This window comes from Geospiza fortis, unplaced genomic scaffold, assembly GCF_000277835.1.
Source record: "Geospiza fortis unplaced genomic scaffold, GeoFor_1.0 scaffold41, whole genome shotgun sequence".
Taxonomy (NCBI): domain Eukaryota; kingdom Metazoa; phylum Chordata; class Aves; order Passeriformes; family Thraupidae; genus Geospiza; species Geospiza fortis.
The window spans coordinates 21,506,095-21,526,092 of record NW_005054299.1 but is presented as its reverse complement, the minus strand read 5'-3'; the positions used below and the strand labels follow the sequence as shown (position 1 = coordinate 21,526,092).

At 39.1% G+C, this 19,998-nt stretch overlaps 1 protein-coding gene across 1 annotated transcript; it reads right to left on the bottom strand.

The window, feature by feature from the left end:
* Window positions 1-17,473: 17,473 nt before the first annotated feature.
* CCR6 (C-C motif chemokine receptor 6) lies at window positions 17,474-19,204 on the bottom strand. The gene is made up of 2 exons (XM_031060899.1): window positions 19,196-19,204; window positions 17,474-18,559 (listed from the first exon to the last, which is right to left on the bottom strand). The coding sequence occupies exons 1-2, from the start codon at window positions 19,202-19,204 to the stop codon at window positions 17,474-17,476; spliced, it is 1,095 nt and encodes a 364-aa protein (XP_030916759.1).
* Window positions 19,205-19,998: the final 794 nt, after the last annotated feature.

Sequence of the window (19,998 nt, the reverse complement as noted above, 5' to 3'; positions counted from 1 at the left end):
TCAGTTAGAATCACTATCAAAGGAAAGATGCACAATAGACTTAGGTTCAGATTTCCTTTCCAGCTCTTTTGGCCCACCTGAATCTGGAAGCTGCATGTGTTGTCCTGAGATTTCTGACCTGCTCTCATTTGGCATGAGCTCCAGGGATCTGCTTTGCCAAGCAGAGCACATTGCCAGGGGAGACCTCTGGGAGAATTCCAGGCTGCCAGCTTGGGAGCAATTTGTGATGGGAACTGGACAGGAATGAAAGTAGCTGGGAAGCATGGAAGGGGTGGCATCGTGGCTGCTAGGGGAGAAGGAATCCCAGGAGAAACAGAAAAGCCTAAAAATAATCACCACAGAAGAAAAACTAAGAGAAGCTTACAACAAGTATTTTTGCATTGGACTAGAAATCTCTTGCTAAACTGTTAAGACATGAAAAAAATGTTGCTTTTATATTTCCTGGTGGTTTGCATGTTCAGAATGAAATAACCAAGATCTGCTTTTGTTATTTTATTTAAATTGTAAAACCTGCTTGCTGCAATCGTAACTTGTAATAAAAATTATTATATGATACAGGAATGTTGAATTAAAGATAACTTCCAAAGTACTCCTGAGCATGCAAAAAACCCCCATTCACCTTAAGACTTCTCAAGTCCACTAGCAGGAAAAATATTTCTGAGGCATACATTAATGCAAAAGTGGGAAAGGTTTTTCTTTTAGCTCTGGATGGTTGGTTACACATTCTCTTAGAAGAGTTACCAGTGGTAAAAACATAAGCAGTTCTGCACAGGGATCAAAGTCCACATTCACTACTTCCAGGAAAAAACCATAAATTATAACCTTTATAAATTAGGTTTGCTTTTTCTTTTCTTTCTTGTTACCACGAATCCTCTCTGTCCTGTGACCTAACTTCAACAAGTAGAAAGAGATAGGCTAAGACTGAAAATGCCTCACCCTTCAGTTAAGGCATTTTTTGGAAGAAGGCTGACCTGTGGATTTGATACCTGTCTGGCACAGACTCGGGAAGATCCCAACTCACTACTCTTGAATGCTGTCTTACTTCTTTAAATGTATGGCAATATTAAAGCAACTACCTTTACCTTAATAAGATACATCATAGCCCTACTAGTTCTTCATATTTTATGTCTTTAAAGCTCAATGGGACCAAATTAATGCAGTGTCCTTTGCTATCCTAAACCTACACTGTCTCCAGTAACAAAAGAGAACTTTGAGTGCAGGTTTTTCTTCCTTTTAATTCAAGGCAGCATTTTGTCTGTGGCCTTATGTGTTAGCTAAATGTAGCTGGATATATAAATGCACCCAAAGAGAATCCTATAAATGTATTTCTTACTGTATGAGCTTTGTCCTGAGTTCATAGTACTAACTGTACTTGCTTTCTTCAGAAATGCATTAAAGGATTCACAGGACTGAGGAAGGGGAAGAGAAATTCGTATGGTGAAGCATAGCAGATTTTCCTTCTCATGCTTCAGCCCTTCCTGAGAACCCAAAAAAAAGTGGCACAGCCACAGAACAGTTCTGCTCCCAATGAACTGCTGGCAGTAACAACAAACACCTTGCTAATTGTGGCATTTGGGCAGAGATTAATGAGCAACATAATTACTCTGTGCAGGTTCTGCTTTGATTAGAAAACTTGGAAGCCGCAGACTGTGTACCTGTTCCACCTGGTCACCCCAGACATCTTGATGGATTTTGCCTGCCATTTCAAGCAGCCTTTTCTCTGAGGCAAAAAGAATGGGATCACGAAGGTTTCATTTCCTCAGCCACAGTCTCCATCTTCTTTCTCAGGCTGTGTCCCTAGTGTAGAGCAGTGGCTCTTGACAGCTAATTCACAGTGGCATAGGTCCATCAGGACATCTGGTACAATGGCAGCCAGGCCTGTTTGTGCCACTGCTGCTGTGGCTTAGCTTCTGGCTGCAGGGTCAATGGCTGAAATCCTGCTTATCCTGCCCCAAAAACCCTGATCGTCACACACCATCAAGTTTGAAAAAAGACCTTCAAACAGATCTGACTCTGTTCTTCCTCAAGTTTCTCGTTCCCTTCAGTCTCATATTTCTTTGCACTGCTGGCATCATCAGGAAGCTCACAAAGGGCCCCACAATGCAAGCAGACAACCCAAGCTGCAGAAAGCCTGGTTTTGGTGGTCTCTGTTGGGGTGGTGGTTGGCTCTTGCTTCCCACCTAGTGCACCTACCCCAGCATACACCTCCTGTCTGCACATGTGCTGCACAGCTCTGACAGACACACAGCTTCTCCAGCCACTGGGAACATGTTCAGTGACAGCACCTGCTGCACCCCAATGCTGCAATGATCTGCTCGTCCATTGTTTATCCAGCCCAATATTTTGTCAATCCTACAGAAGGTTCTCTGAACCCATGAGGCTGAGAAGGAATGAAGTAAAGCCCCTTGTATTTTATTAGCTAGCAACAGGAATTATACTTATTAGTCAGGTAGATGAAACTTGCTAAAATTTCATTTTCTTTTATGAAAGCAATAATGGAACCCTAAAACAATGCCAGCTGCAATATTTTCCAGGACAGGGGACAAGGGGATGGCCATAAACTCTTAGTTTTTATTGCTATCTTTAACTATGCCTAAAATTATGCCTATTTTGTTGAGTGAACATTTGCAAGAAGATGTTCCTCATATGACAACTGAAATAAATAGAATTTTGGTTATAAATTATTCCATCCAAACTGATCAAACTACATGTGCTATGACGTATTTTTATATGTGCATGGGGGAACAACAAACGACATGGCTGTCCAAGACTACTTGGTCACACCCTTTATTATTAGAACATGGGGAAAAAACTTTGAAAAAATGTAGATTTTCAATTCTAAAAAGCTCTTGCTGAAGGACCCACTCATACCGTCAACCCAATCTGGGTATAAAGAAGATAAATTCTTCTCAGTCATACTGGAAGATGGTATCCTGCTTGTCAGATCACTGGCAGTCTGCTGTGATGGATGGTCTTCCTTCTTAAAACTGACTGCTTCCATGCCCTCGTTTCCAAAATCCATTCTTAGGGAAGCGTGACAAAAGTTGCCATGAACAAATGTGTCATACTGATATAGCAAATCCTGTGGTTTATTTTCTTTGTTTATCCAAGAGAGGTTTTGTTTTAGCCCAGGCTGAATGCAGAGTATCTTCAGACTTCAAAAACTGTGTGCAAGTTGGTTGTGATTTTGGGGGGAGTTTTGGAGTTTGTTTTGTTTTGGGTATTTTTAATTTTTTTAAGCATAGAAAATGACACATGCCCACAAAAAAAAAACCACTAAACTGTTAATGGGCTCCAAGTTCAAATGGTGAGCAGTAGTCAGCTGCCAGCATAAAGGTTATGGTGTGTCATAAGGCTTGTCGTGGCTTGTCATACTGACATCGCATTTTGTACCAGGTGCATGGAAACTCCATGTCCTGGTCATGCTTTCTCCAAAGTATAAATGAAGGAAATACAACCTCAAGACTAAGAATGGTGGGATCTGGAAAGAGGGAACATTTGCCAAGAGTCTCTCTCAACAAGTACTTCTCTTTAGGCACCTCAAGTAAGGCATTATGAAAAACTGGATTTTGTGAGGCAATTTTCTTGACATCATCATCAAGGAAAAGGTATTCCAACCTTGACATTGACAGGGAGCTGATGAGTGGCATATGTGACACTCAGCTTTTATTCCAGCGAAACTAAAAGAAATTCCAGTAACTGTCCATCATCATTTACTTTCTTTATACATTTAATGTATTTTAAGTTCAGGAAAGCAGGGGATGTACTCTTAACACATGAGGTTTCATACCTAAGAAATTGTTTAGGCTGGTAACTGCCTCGGCTGGTGGCTGACTTTAGTTGGTATAGGAAACGGAGTGCGAAAACTGGCTCCATGATGAACCTTTTCAATGTTTGATTTCTCATTGTTTCTGGTTGTCAGGGAATTATTGAATAAACAGAAGTTCTCTAAAGCCCTGATCCCTGCAGTTCTTCCTGGTCTGCACCTCTCAGTCAAAACCACATGAAGCCACTCCTGCTCCTGGCAACACAGTAGTTCCTCAGCAAATATGGCCAAATAAGTCAAACTGCTCCCTGCAAGGCAGAAGTGCCACTTCTGCCTGGTACTGAAGTGGTACTTGGCACCACTACCTTGGCAGCCAGCAGGAGCAAGCAAGGAACAGTGGTACAAGCTGATGATTGGCTTGTGAAATGTTTGTGGGGAATCTCTGCTTTAACAGACCGATTTCATTTAAAAACTATCACAAAGAGCAACATGTTTTTTCTCAAGCAGTTGCCTAATAAATATTAGACAAAGTAAATAAGAAAAATACTTTACACTTTCACAAGTCTTCCACCTTGGTGATTTAAAAACATTTGATGTGTTAACTGGAAGTGTTAACCAAGTCAGTATGTCTATGAATGCCTGATCTTTTAATACTTCTAAAACCTCACAAATTCCCCTGGAAAAAAAAGAAAAAAAAAGCATAAATCTAATTGAAAGCCCTGATTAAACAGTTTTAATCAGGTCCTCAAAACAGCATTAGGAAGTTAACCCCAAGTACCAAGGCCTGCAGACCTCAGCAGAAGCCTCACAGCCAGACTTGTAGCCCTTCAAAAGAACTGCCAGTGACAGGGGCACCCAGGGGAATCCCCTTCCCATTCCACTCTCTAAAGGAGATTTGGGAGAGGAATTTTCCTAAACCCTGAAGCAATTGCACAAGTTTCTCCCTACTGGAGACAGTAATGAGAAGTTATGATTTGTAAATTGCTCTTTTGCTTTTTAAAATCATATTATTAACAGTGAAGTAGCAGCCATAAACTTAAGGCATATAGATAAACAGAAAAAAGAGACATAAATCAGTGGTGGCAATTTTCTTGCAAGTAGTATAGAATATAAAATATCCAACAAGCATTGAAGTGCTGGACTTATCCTGCACTCACTGCATTCTCCAAAATCTGATGAATGATTTATCATTCTTCATCTTCACTGCTCTGCTACCCAACAATCCAGGCAGAGATCTTGATCCTTTTGTGTTGAAAACCATAGAACTCCAAACAAAATTACACTTTATTTTATTTTATCTACTTATGCAAGTAAGTATGCAACAGATTCATGTGTTATATTGCCCTTCTGTAAACATGGACATATATGGACTGTTGGAGCAAGTCCAGAGAAGGGCCACAGAGATGATTACTGTGAAGGCAGATTGACAGGGATGGGGCTGTTCCGCCTGGAGAAGGCTCCCAGGGGATACCTTACAGCAGCCTTCCAGTACCTTAAAGGAGCCTGCAGAGAGCTGGAGGGAGACAAGGGCACATAGCGATGGACAAGGGGAATTTGCTTTAAGATAAAAGGGTTTAAAAAGTTTAGATTAGATATTAGGAAGAAATAATTTACTTTTAATTTTGGTGAGGCAGTGGGACAGGTTGCCCAGAAAAACTAAGGATGCCCCATCCCTGGAAGTGTTCACGGCCAAGTTGGATGCAAATTTGAGAAACCTGGTCTGGTGGTTGGCATCCCAGCCCATAGCAGGAGGGTTAGAACTTTAAGGTCCCTTCCAGCCCAACCCATTCTATAATCCTATACAATATAGAAGCCAACAATAACATAAAACTGATGAAGTCTGGCATTAATTTGCATTAACTTGTGTCTGCTGTGGGACATGTCTAAACTGACACAATGGAAAATAGCATGCACAAACACAAAAATCCCATTAAATATTTTCTTTTAATAGTACTGAATAATTTCCAAGAATACTTAGCTAGCCAACTACTTTTATAGAGAAAAATAGAGCTATCAGTAATATCAGAGCAATATCTAGCACTTCACACCTCATAGTGATTTTAGTGAAAAGCAAGACTGGTATCAACTAAACAAAAGGGAGTTCCAGATGGTTCCTAGAATTAATTAAATTTAGGATTTAATTATAATCTTCAAGTCTTTTGTCATAAGAGATGGACTGACAAATACATTTAGAAAGTGTATAGATTGATCATGCTTTTTAAAGTTATTAATGAGTTTGTGATATATTTGCCAGGTTTTCATTATACTTTAAGATTCAGTCTTCTTATACAATATGCATTTTTTTGATTACATAATAAGAAATCACAATTTATTTTAGGTGAGGAACACAGACATTTATTTGTATAAAGTTATTTGCTTCATGTGACCACAGTGGCTGGTGCATTTGAAAGCTATTTGATAACTGATAAAATTCATTACTGTGATACTGTGATTTACTGACATCAAAGAGTGACAAATTATTTCTAATCTATGGCCAGTTCTGCATATGTTATTTGTCTCAATAGTTACTATTAGAACATCCATCATGCCTCTGAAGTCAAGAGGAGCAGCCCTGGAGCCCTTCCTGTATGGTGGAGTGATACTGTTCCTCACTCCCAGCTGAGAGTTGCTTGGTTGAACTTGGCCTGCTCCAACATTTTTCTGCAAAGTGTGAGCATCTTAACATCGATGTTCCTAATATTTTTTATTCTTTCTCCAGTGGATGGCAGGTCTCCTCCTGGCAAGATGCTGCCAGCTGCTTAACTAGCAAGCTGGAGTCTTTAGGAGGAGCCGCAAAGTAGAGCATAGACTCATTTTTCTCTTTATTAATCCCTCCTTTTCACACAGCTGCTGGCAGCATGGACAGTTGTGTGCCCCAAACAGCCTGCTCAAGCATGTAACAGTGGCAAGACGTCCAAACTCATCTTTATCTTGAGTAAAATACTCAATACCTTATCCAGTACTTTCTTCTGGCTTTTTGGATAAGCAATTTCAGATTGAGCTCACAACTTCCCCTGTTTGCAACAGCACAGCTTGAGGGCTTGCTCTTCCTGAATTAGTACTTGCTACTGTGATTTGTTTACTAGTTTTGAATGTACACTACTAACAACTTAGTAACAGCATCCACAATGCAGTGTAATAATTCAGTTGACATGAGCTACTCTCATTTAAGCACGGCTCATTTACTGTCTACCATTTAGAATACTCCTGGGTGCTTGAATTACATGTAATTTATCTTGGCTTCTGTAAACAAAGTTCCCATGGAGAGATTTTGTTGCCTTGGATGCTGCCCATTCAAGTTTCACCATAGCAGAGTTATTGTGACAGTGGCAAACTTCCAAATCAGTTTGGTTTGGAACTTCTTTTTTCCTCATTTTTACACCATGCCTCCATTAATTGTAGGATGGTTTAACCTGTTAAATATGATCAACATTCTGAAAATGTCCCAAATTACGTGAAACTAAAGAAGATCAGTCAGCATGTCCTGGTAAAGTTCTCTCTGGAAATGAAAAAGCACCCTACATTTTTCTTATGGTCACCTGTTGGATATACACACTACATTTCTCTCACTGCCCATTTCCTATCCAAGCTTCTGATGCCAACTTTTTGTCCCAGAATGGAGCAGCTGAGCTGCCACATCATTAGTATCCATGAGACTTACATGGTGAGATGTTAGCAACTCCCTGGTATTCAAATACACTCATATTCAAGAAGAAAATATAATGAGTGATTATATAATGGGAGTAAAACTCAGTCACAAACCACATGAAATCTACCCTGCTGCACAGTTACTCAGGGGCTGTGTAGCAGAGGAAGTGATCCTGAAGTGACTTGCTGTCACCGTGATATTTTCTGAAAAATCACTTCGCCGGGATTTCTTCTCCTGGGAAGATGAGAAGCTTCAGCTTCTCCATGTTTTGCTGCTCTGAAATATGGTCTGGAGAGTGTTTATCCAAACACGTGAATTGTTTTTAATTAATGACCAATCACCATCAGCTGTGTCAGACTCTGAGGAGTTAGTCACGAGCTTTCTTTATCACTCTTGTTTAGCCTTCTGATGCATCCTTTCTCTTTCTTTAGTATAGTTTTAGCATATCATTTCTTATAATATAATATAATATGATATGATAGGATACAATACAACACAACATAACATAACATAACATATAACATAACATAACATAACATCATAAAATAATAAATCAGCCTTCTGAGAACATGGAGTCAAATTCTCATCTCTCACCTCGTCTTGGGGACCTCACAACACCATAACCAGCCAAGCCAATAAATATGAAAGAGCAGGATGCTTAGGCCCTCTGACAAAGAAATTTAAGGAAGATAATAGCCAGATAAAAATGAGACCTGGAAGTTCACAAATTAGGAAGCACTACACAAGTCTAGAAATATATACATAATATATAAATACATATGTAAATATACACACAAATATACTGCTTGGTTACACAGACTTTGTGAAGAAGCCATCAGCACCATGTACAAATAAATCTGGAGAGAAAGCTCTATGTATAGAGACACTTGCCTCTGCAGTGGACTGCCACAAGGTGAGTGCAATTCTGTCCAATGGTTCTGCTTAATCCCTGGCAATAAAGTTTATGTGGAATTTTCTGGGTGGAACAAGGATCAATTTACCTATTGGCCAGTGCAGCAAAACCAGTAACTCCCTAAGACAAAACAAGGAGGCACTGTTAACTGAGTATAAGCAGGGAGCCTGGACCACCTGACCCACTGTGGTCCCTTCCATCCTTACCCACTCTATGACTCTGTAATCATTTAACCCCAAAAGAGAATAGTAATTAAAAGCAGCTTGAGAATGGATTTCAAACTTCCTCCCCTATTGTTAATTTCTATCGATTAATCCTAAACAGAAGAGGAATTCACCAAAGAGCTGCCAGCAAATGAGCCTGAAATGGACTTGCAATGTTTTGTCCCTTTTGTTAAATGTTGCTGTGTCTTAGAAGAACAGAAATTTACAGGTAAAGAGAAAAAGGGGCAGAGATTTAATTCTCTGGAGATACTACTATCTGCTATGAGGAAAAAAAAATATTTCTGCTTACTGGACAACACTCTCACATCTGATAGAGAAGGCTGAACTAACTGGTAACGTGTGCTGTTATAACTGAGTTCAGATTCTCTGTTACACAAAGACAACTCCAGCCCACAATGAAAAAGATCTGACCTGGGGAAAAAGTAAAACATGTGACTACATTGTGCTCTGTGATATTATTCTCTTCATTCAAGCAGTAAAGAAACTTTGATTACCTCTACAAAGCAATAGCCTCTATTTAAAGTCTGGCATACATGTGCATTCTTTTGGTGTAAAATGACAAAACTCTAAGGTAGTACAGATATGACATTACACTTTCAGACACTTTGTGCATGTTGTAACCACCAGAGGGAAACCTTGCACCAGACTGAGTGTGCAAATAAACTTAAATCGAAGCCCACAGATGATTTTTAAAAATGAAGCAATGAAAATAATTTTAGGCCTAAAAGAAATGTGTGCTCTCTGAATAAATCTGCAGGGATTCTTAAGAAAGTAGCAGTGTCTCACAACAAGTTATGACATTACATGTGAAATTTCAAAAGTTTGTACTCAAGGAACATTGTTACTTCTGTATATCCTAATGCCTACTAAACACAAAATGAATCCTGAGTCTGTGATCAGTTTGGGGCTAAAAAGCCCAAATGGTTTCCAAATACATTGCAATCCAAGCATCCACACTTGTGTCAAGAAGACAGCAACAAAGATTTGCAGACAGTTTTTAAATTGGAGCACTTTTCTCTTTCTGAACTAGGTGATACCACACAATTGACTCAGTTGTTTCATACCATGATATCCACTTTTCCATCTTGAGTGAACCTTACCTTGAGTGAAGTTTCCAAGACGAATGCTTTGCCTGTGCACCTACTCTGGCTGTAGCAGACAACAACAGTAATAATGTGGGTACAGCTCACAGCAACAAAACTGACTTTCTGCCTCTTACCACTAACCCCTATTTCCTTTGCAAGATGGATTTCCATGAGTGGTACTACTTTGACAGCTGGATCCTTGGTTCTTAATTAAGTAAAGATATTTTAGAACCTCACTCTAGCATACTTTTCACACAATGCTTACGTTTATCTAGATAAGCTTAATGAGTTTTTGCAGGGTTGTATCATTACTACAAAAAACAATATGTGCCTTTATGAAAATAAAGAACAGAAAAAGTGAACCGGAATTAAATCCTCTCATTCAAGCCATAAACCCATCTTAAAACCATGATTTCCATGTCTTTCTTCAGTAATATGTTTTAAAGCCAAATTACAAATCAACAGATATTTATAGAAAACTTGAGAGGGATGAAAATTGTTTAGAGAGAACAACAGCAATTAGAAATTATTTTTAATGAATGCTGCCTCATGCAGCCTAAGACAAGAACGAGAGGTTAATGAAAACAAAGTAGAAAGTGTTTCCTGAATTGACAAGTCTGTTAAAAAGCCCCTGGTTTTATGAAAATCCCAGAGCACACAATACTTTCAATAACAAGCACTGTGCTCATGTCAAATTAACTCCAATGTAAAAAGTACATCAGGTTCTTCGATCTCTGCTTTCAATATTAGTATGTCTGCTGATATTGTTCTTTCGTATAAGTTGTTTTTGAATTTAACCCAACATATATATCCACTGGCCTGAAAATACCATAGACTGCAAAAAGCTTCTGAACAGAGTACTATTTTTACCACTGTTGTTATGAGCTGAATCCAGTTTGAATCCGAATCAGAAAAAAAATATGAAGCTATTACAGTTTTCTATTATAATCTTATGAGAAAGATTGTTAAAATACGTTATAATTCACCTGAAATTCATTAATAAGATGATTTTACCTTTCATAAATAAGTTTCTCTTAGAAATCAAACTATCAACCATAAATACTCATAATTCATGCATTCTTCCCAACTGTATATTATCTGTATCTTAGCATTAGTTTTTCCATTTTGTATTTCTGTAACTGAATACAGTACCAAGAAATTGTTTTTATAAAACATTCTTGATCTAGCAATAAAAAAAATAAATTACATGGACTAGAAGGAAAACTTATTTTGATACCTACAAGAAATTAATACATTTGAATCTGAATAGCAATAAGATGAGCAAAGAAAATCAAGAACAGCAATTAGAGTTCCAGTAGTAACTAATTTAATGACTCCATATTTTTGTAAAAGTTTTTCAGAAATGGGACCACAAATCACAATAAAAACAGTATCTGGATTATCTAATCCAGGATAAGAAACAAACAAATGAAAAAATGACCAATTTTCTGACAATTAGATCACTTTTTATTTTATCATTCCTAACCACTAGATAGGACTAAGCACAAATACTTCAGAAATAATACTAGCATGTTTTTCCTGAAGCATCACAGCTGTCTGTGGTTGCCATAAATCCAGATCACTTATTTTCTATTTTGAAAAAATCTTTCATTTCAGTGTTCAGCCACTACTTCTTGTGGAATAAGCTGTTGTTCTCTACTTCCCCTAATCCTCAGTGAATCACAAATTCATAAATTAAATCCAGTTGTTGCAAACAAAATACATTAAATACATATTATACATGTTATTACATCAATTTGTCTTGACTTTAATAAATATCTGGGAATGATAAAGCTACAGTAAAATGAAATAAGAGCTTCAAAGACTTTTGGTAGAAGAATATTAAATTGACTTGTTTAGCTAAGCCTAATATATATAGGCCAAAATTATAATATAATTTATAATAATTCAATATATATTTCTAACAAAAAGGGAGTAAATGTAAATGAAAGATGAAGATTTCATTAGAAATATGAAAGGTGCATCAGTAATTACAGTTGGGTTACATAATATCATCAATTCAAAGAATTTCTAGCTATGAATATCAGACAATTTTTACCTTCAAAATACCTTTTTAATGACTGCATTTTGTTTTCTAGAGTAAGTAAAACTTAGATGCTTTTTGACTCATGTTAGACAAAGGAGTTCATTCAACTAAAAATGAAGACATTTTAAGGAACTCATCATAAAAGGAACTGAGCTATGCTCCAAGTGGTGAAGAGAACAACACTACTCAGAACAACATCATTGCCACCATGTCTTGTGTCATTCACCCACACTAGAGGAGCTGTAATTTAATTTTCTCTTCAGCCTGAAGGACATGCAGAAGAGAAATAAGATCTACTGGTGTAGGAGAATTTGATGGTGAAATTTTCACCTTTTTTTAGCTGTACTTTGCACAGATTTTTCAAGGAGGCTATGAGCCTTAACTCACAAGGAGTAACAAAGGATTGGTACCCCCTGCCATAGGAGGCGGTTGGAGGGAATTACCCTGATTACTTGACAGCAGCGTAAAATGTAGGTTAGGAACCACTTTCAGTGGTTTTGTGAAATCATTTCCTTGGCATTTGTCATGGTATCTGAAAATTAACCAGAAATGTCAAAATATTTTAGATGCTTCATGAGACAAACTGTTTTGAAGATTTGAAATTATCATTTTCACTTAATCTGAAACTTTTTTTTCAATTTTGTCCAAATTTTTAAAGCTTCAAATACCATCTCTTGCTACTCTGTAGCAAGAAAATTTCCCCAGAATTTCCACAATTATAAATAACAAGATTGCCCTACAAAGATCCAAAGCAGTGTTATATCTGTTATGTACTTAACCATCATTAATAACCCTCCATAGCAAGATGTTCTTCTCTAGACTGTTTTTTCAAGTTTCCCTTCAGTTTCCATTAATCATCACCAGATGCTGTCTACCTTGGTGTATAATTTTAATTTTCTTTCCTTTGCCTTTCCTTGCTGGAAGCAAGGCACAGATTGCTCTGAACTTAGCTGTCCACTTTGACTCTCTTGCAGTCTCACCAATTTAGAGTAATCACTCTTCTAAGAAATGCAATATATAAATAGAAGAGACACCACATGAAATTTAGATTTCACCCTGTGAAGAAAGTTGTCATTTATTGTGGGGAGAAGAATAATAAATCAGGTTCATTTTCATGATCATAGATATCAGAAAACAGATTTAGCTTTAGACTGTCTGCACTGACTTTATTTAGCAGTGTGCACTGATGACCTATGTCCTTCTAAACTGCTAGAAGAGGAAGCATCAAGCAGGGCCACCTAAAGCAGAATGGAACCTGCCAACAAGAGAGACCTTGTAGGTCCAGCCAATACCACAACCCAGCCCCAGTCCCCAGATGGAGGAAGATATGAATCGGCTTCTCAAAGCTTATCAGCCTCATCTTCTCTGTGCAAAACATGATGCAACTCTGCATATGTCCTTCTCTCTTTAGATGTGGTGGGAAACAAGAACCTGTGCAAAACCAAGTCTTATCTTTCCAAAAATCCCAGATGGAGTACCTGCAATGAAAAAGAAAATCTTACCATATGTTTGTCATACACAGCTAAAATAGCAAGGAGAAAATCATAATAAAATGCAGTATGCATTGTAATCTTTGAAATGTTGCTCTATAAGCCTTAAAGGGAACATCAAGTTTCCAGGCTCCTCTAAATCTGTGCTCTTTTCATGCCCTGAACTACAATATCAACCTCAGCTCATGAGCTGGTTCTGCTGACATGGCCACCAAAGGCATGATGGAATATCTGAGAGCCCAGCAGCCACATCCACTGGCCAGCCTGCCACTATGGCCATCTCCTGAACATTGAGCAGAGTAATCCTTCTCTTCCACTGCTTTTTCTCTGAACCTGTCTTTCTCTTTTACCTTACGGTAGATTTCACAATAAATGTCAAGAAAGTGTTACATTTAAATTAAATTTCTACCTACCCACCCTTCCATCCTGTAGTTACCCTCAAAGCATGTATAAAAAGGCTGCAGCAGTAGCTCTCTCTGCACAGCAACCTCTTGGGAGATGTATTGAGTTTGTGTGGTCCGGTTTTGGTAGTGGGAGAGCTTTAAGGGTGGCTACTTTGAGAAGCTGCTAGAAACTTTTCCCACATCCAACCAAGCCAATGTCAGCCAGCTCCTCCAAGATGGACCCACTTCTGGCCAAGGCTGAGCCACCAGCAGTGCTGGTGACGCTAAATAGGAAAAGTTATTGGTACAGAAGTAATTGCAGACAGAGAAGACAGAAGTGAGAATATGCGAGAGAACCAACACTGCAGACACCAAGGCCAGCAAAGAAGGAAGGGGGGAAGGTGCTCCAGGTGCCAGAGAAGAGATATATTTGCAGCTCATGATGAAGACCATGGTGAGGCAGGCTGTCTCCCTGAAGCCTTTAGAGTTCCACAGGGGCTCAGAGATCCACCTGCAGACCCTCAGGGAGCCCCACATGAGAGGGGCGTGGATGCTTGAAAAAAAGTTGTGACTTTGTGACTCTGTGGGAAGCCCATGCTGGAACAGGCTCCTGGCAGGGCCTCTGTCCCCGTGAAGAGAGGAGTCCATACAACCTTGTTTCCTGGCAGGACTTGTGACCTCACAGGGAACCCATGCTGGAGCAGCCTTTTCTTGAAGAACTGCAAGCCTTAGAAAAGGACCCACACTGAAGCAGTTTGTGAAGAACTGCAGCCCGTGGAAAGAACTCATGCTGAAGGAATTCATGGAAGACTGTCTTCTGTGTGAGGGACTCCAGGCTAGGGCAGGGGAAGGACTCCTCTTCCTGAGGAGGAATCAGTGGCAGAAACATGTGATGAACTGCCTGTAATCCCCATTCCCATGTCCCTGCTAGCTGTGGGGAGGGAGGTAAAGAATCAGGAAAAAAGTTATGTCTGGGGAGGAAGATGGGTGGGGGGGAAGGTATTTTTAAGATCTGTTATATTTTTCATTATCTTACTTTGATTTTGACTGCTATTAAGTCCCGTGAACTTGAAGTACCATGATAGCAATCAGTGAGTGATCTCTCCCTGCTCCTATATGAACTTATGAGCCTTTCTTTACATTTTGTCTCCCCTATCCAGCTGAGGAGGGGAGTGATAGAGAGGTGGATGCTTGGCAGCCAGACATGTTAAACCATCACAGGAATCCACCCTGTCCTCTACCCCCATCTTTCCAGGGACAGAGCACTCATTCATGGCAATCAAGGTTTTGGCTGCACCTCAAGCAGCACTTTTGGCAAGGATTTGACACCAGCAATATTTGTGCTCCAAGTGCTGTTTTAGTCCCACATGTGTACCATGCTCCTCTTCACTCAGCAGGACTTCTCTCCCATATGCACTGGGAAGTAGCTGCGTACATTTTCTAAACTTCAGTATCATTTCCAGTGAACATTTTACCCTCATACAATCCAAAAGCTGTGCTGCTTCTGCCCGAGGCAGCTGTCCCACACCACCATTTCCAGCTTGCCTGGGTCCCTCACAGTTATGAGAGGCTGGTGACCTGCAAGGCCCCAGGCGGACCCCACTCTCTGGGGAAGGCCCAGATCTTCCTGCTTCTCCAAAGCAAGACCCTACATTGTTCTCTTTCTCTGCCCTCCCCCCTGAGGGAGGATGCTCTTTCCCCTAACCACTTCAGGAAGGCTATGGCACACTTTCCCTGTCGTCTCCCAGGTCCATCAGCAAGTCACCACTGGTGGGACTATAGCTGCTCTGTGAGGGGCCCAACAAAGAAGGAGTGATGAGGAGGACTCCATTGCTATCAGAAGGCTAATAATTACTTTATTATACTATATTATTCTATACATCTAAAACTGAACCTGCCAAGCACTCAACCCTACACACAACTGCACACACTGCACTCAATCTCATGACTATCAGCCGACAGTCCCAACACACACACTCTTGGCCCTGATAGGCCAAGGAAACAAAACACCATGAATTCGGGTAAACAATATCCATGTTGCATTCCACTTTGGCACAACACAGGCACAGCAAATTATAAGAATTGTGTTTTCTTTCTCTGATGTTCAGAGAATGTGAAACCCAGAAATATTCTTGGGAAGAATCATGCCTTGCTTTTCTCTGTGAAGAGAAATGTGGGGCTACAGTGGGACAGCGCCCAGTCAGTGACTGTCCCTTGGCTGCTGTCTGGCCCCTGAACCCCACTGAGGCAGCATTTAGGTTGTTCAGTGGCTGAAGGCCGATTCAGGCATGGCAGTGAGGTGGCAGGAGGTGGGGGATACACTTTGGAGCTTTGCAAGGCTCTGCCCAAGGGCTGCTGCAGCTGCTTCAGCTCTGAACTTCCCACCCTGGGGCACACTCCTTCAGGGAGTCCACGATGGACAGACTGTTCAGATGAGACAAGTTTTGCACCGGGTAAAAGAATGTTTCATGGCAACACATGTAGCACAGAACTCAGATATGAGGGGATTTTTTTCCTTTTCAGTTACAACTTTTATTTGCTGACTTCTCTTCCAGAAAATCATCATTGCTATGTACAGCAAATGCATGCATCTGTATTTACATAATTTTCTATCATATTCTTGCAAAATTGCTATTCAGTTATGATAAATATATGCAATATTTATCATATCTGGTACTGATATTTAAAAACCTGACACTGGAGTGGAAACAAGGATGGATTGTACCAGCCAAGGCAGTACTAGTATCATGTGCCCTATTAATGATTCCCTCAAGGGATCTTCAGCTCCTGCTTCTGTCTACTTCACTGTCCCACAGTGACTGCAACAGTGGTAAAGCTCACTCAATAAGCAGAAGATCCACTGAGGATTTGCTGAAGATTCAAGGCTGGGTAAAACAAATTGTGTTTATTATAAATATTCCTATATTTATAGTGAGTCAAATACCACCTCAGTAAAAATTTTGGCTGAATTACATCAGATTCTGCTCTTTTTTTAGACAATAACTTCTAACTAATTTCTGAAACTGTATATATGCATATTTGAGCTGGTAAATGCACTCCAAAGGAATCTTTGCTAGTGGTACCTAAATACAAAGAAATGCTTCATATTTTGTCACCAATCACATCCCAACAAATTGTATTGAAATAATTGCAGTTTTATCCAGTTAGCTGCCTTTTAAAAAGTAGAGTGGGAATTTCAGCTAGAAAGAGGCAACTTTTCACAAAGAGATATTCATCAGGTTATTGGCTTTGTTGGATTCCAGCATCTGAATCCTGTGCCAAACAATGAGAGGAAACTCTAGCAAAGCTTCACTCTCTGTTCGGAATAGCATTGGTCAAAGATTTACAAGACCAAGCACCCAGCTATGTCAGCAGTCCTGAGCCTGGTTTTTCTCATTTTGCAGTTTGCATTCCTTGTCATGCTTTGCTCAAATGCTATCTCTTTGGGTTAGTATTGTCACAATGTGACCTGTCTGCAATATAAGCACAGTGGAGAGCTACGCTTTACTAGGATTTCCAGGTAGAAGTAATTAACAGAAACAACATAAATGTAAGAAAGAGCCTAGACATAACCTTATTCATTTACTTATTATTTTGGGGATATTTCAATGTTGTGGGACAGATGAGATGCAATTTTTCCTTACATGATGACGAGGGTTCCTCTTCAAATTTCACTTTCTTTATAATTTCAAGAGGATGTAGTTTAGAAGAGCATTAAGAGAAGTAAATAAGTCTTTAGTTTTACACAGGAGAGTATTACTCCTTTATCTAAATTAATTTCCTGAAAGGAGGTGTAGATCATTGGATCTCATTTAGAGGCACAGAGAAGCTCAGATGACTTGCTGTCACATGCACAGTGACATTGGTTTGGGTTCCTTGGTGAGAAGAGTCCTTCAGTCCTAATGTTCAAATTGTATTATATAGTAAAAGATGATCCATTGTCAGTCAGAATTTCACTAGTCTGTCTTGAATGATAAGTATCAGAGTTTGTCCTTGAACTACGTTTATTGTCTTTCTTGTGTCTCTTGCACCAGATGTCCTTCATTAGCTTCACAAAATAACTTCTGAACTTCACTCCAATAAACGCATAGAGCACAGGGTTCACACAGCAGTGTAAAAATGCTATGGCTTCAGTGGTGTATTTTGCATAAGCCATTATCTTGTCATTGTCACAAGATTTGTCAATCTTGCCCATGTTGACAGCTGTTATGAGAAGAACGATGTTATAAGGTACCTGGCAAGCTAGGAAAACAGTTACAATTAATACAATCACACGAATTGCTTTGTTTCTTTTGGAATTCTGAGCTTGTTGTAAGGATTTGACAATGAAGGTGTAGCAAAAAAGCATGAATATGAAAGGTATAAAAAATCCAAATGCAACTTGTAGCCATAGCAGCAGCGATTTCAGCATTGTGCTTTCATACATTCGGGCAGATCTGTGATCACAAATCTCTTTGGTTTCATTCATGGAGAAGCTGTAACTTTCATTGTACAGAAAAGAGGGACTAGAGATTAAAATTGATGATATCCACACAGCCAAACAAATGAGTTTACTATGTGCGAGAGTCCTTGCCCTGAGTTTAAAGGACTTTGTTGCCTGTACGATAGCAATGTACCGGTCCATGCTGATAAAGGCCAAAAGCAGCATGCCACAGCTGAAGTTGATTGCATAGATACCTCTAGTCATTTTGCAAATGAAATTACCAAAAAGCCATTCATCAGCAGCGTAGTTCACTGCCCACAGGGGAAGAGTAAGAACAAACAGTATGTCTGCTATGGCCATGTTGAAGAGGTACACATCCGTCATGGACTTGGCTCTTTCATAGAAAGCAAAGGTCATCACTACAAAGATGTTACCAAAGAGGCCAATGATACAAATCAATGAGTATGCAATTGGCAGAAATGCTTTTGTGAAGTTCCTGACTTCCAGCTTAGAACAAGGTGATGTGATCAGAGAAGCATAGTCTGAATAATAGGGGTAATCGGTGGTACGAAGGTCTGTCTGTAGAAAAGGAGAACACCAGTTAACACACAGATGTTTATCTTTATGGTAGAAACATTATAAATAACTGGCCACACATTCCGATTACAAATGCATTTAACACTACAGACAAGGCTTGTAAGAACTATCTAGGAAACTTCATAAAATCATACTTAAAATACAAATGTGGGAATAATCCTTCTGGATATCCCAAAAGCTTTAATATTTAAATACATTGTGCAGAAAGGACAAGTCTGCTGTCACAGAAGACTCTACAGTGTAAAATTATGAATTCAAATTAGGGGTCTAGTCTTCCTTTACCATCACACAAGGCAAACAGGCCTTTCTAGCATGCTATGCATTTCATACTAATGTAGCCTGACTAAATCAATCCCAAAAATGATTACTTCTCTCTACCAGCTAGAGAGGCAATCTATGATAGCTAGCCTGACATTTAACTACACCACAAATACCACACCTGTAGTGAAAATCCAATGAAAACAGTGTGCTTTGACAGTGAACTCTGCTAACAGAAACATCTTTTCAGATTTTCACTCCTGAAATTACAGTGTTTGGATCTGCAGCCTCAAGGAACTGGGTCTTATAGAGTCATTGTTTTATTGATATACTAACAGAGTTTATCAATTAGGTACTTACAAAATTCATTTTGGCAGTACACTTCTCAGAAAAATATGTTTAGAAGGACCTCAAAATATTTTCCCAAGTATTTCTGAAAAGAAAATAGATTGGATCAGAAAACCAGCACAAGAAGTCTGAACGAGTGGAAAAACAAAATTGTGAGTAAAACCTACTCAAAACAGAATCTCATCATTGGAGCATGTTAACAAATCACGCATCACTACAAAATGTGCGGTTGTAGAAAGAGAATGGTTTTTATCAGTATTATTGAGAGCACAGACTTAAATATTGAATGTTTTTTCATAGGCTGATAAATGATATATGAGAATATGCGACCACTACTTCACATTAAATTTCCACACAAGAAATTAGAATAAATTAAATTTTACTTTGAGAACTTCTGTATGACAAGAACAATCCATGTATTGAGGGAAATATGGAAAATATAAACAGCACTCCCTTAGTATGTGTCATAACACTAATGCAATAATTTACCCTTTTCCCCCACTCTGACCCTTTATCAGTGTCTCAGCACTTTCAACATATTATTTGTCCTTTTTTATTACACTAATGAAGTTATAGAAGAGCAAAAGAATAATATCTTCTTATAGTGCAAAGGATAGTACACAATGTATGAACAGACCGAGCACTCGTATTTTGTCTTTGCTCAGTGCACAGATTTACTGTGCAATGTTCAGTGTGCAGTTCAGACAGCATACTATGAAAAAAAATTGGTGTTTTTATCGCTGTAATACCTGTCTTACAGATGGGGCTTACTTAATTTGCACAATGCCCTGTGGTGAAGAAGTATTACCATCTTT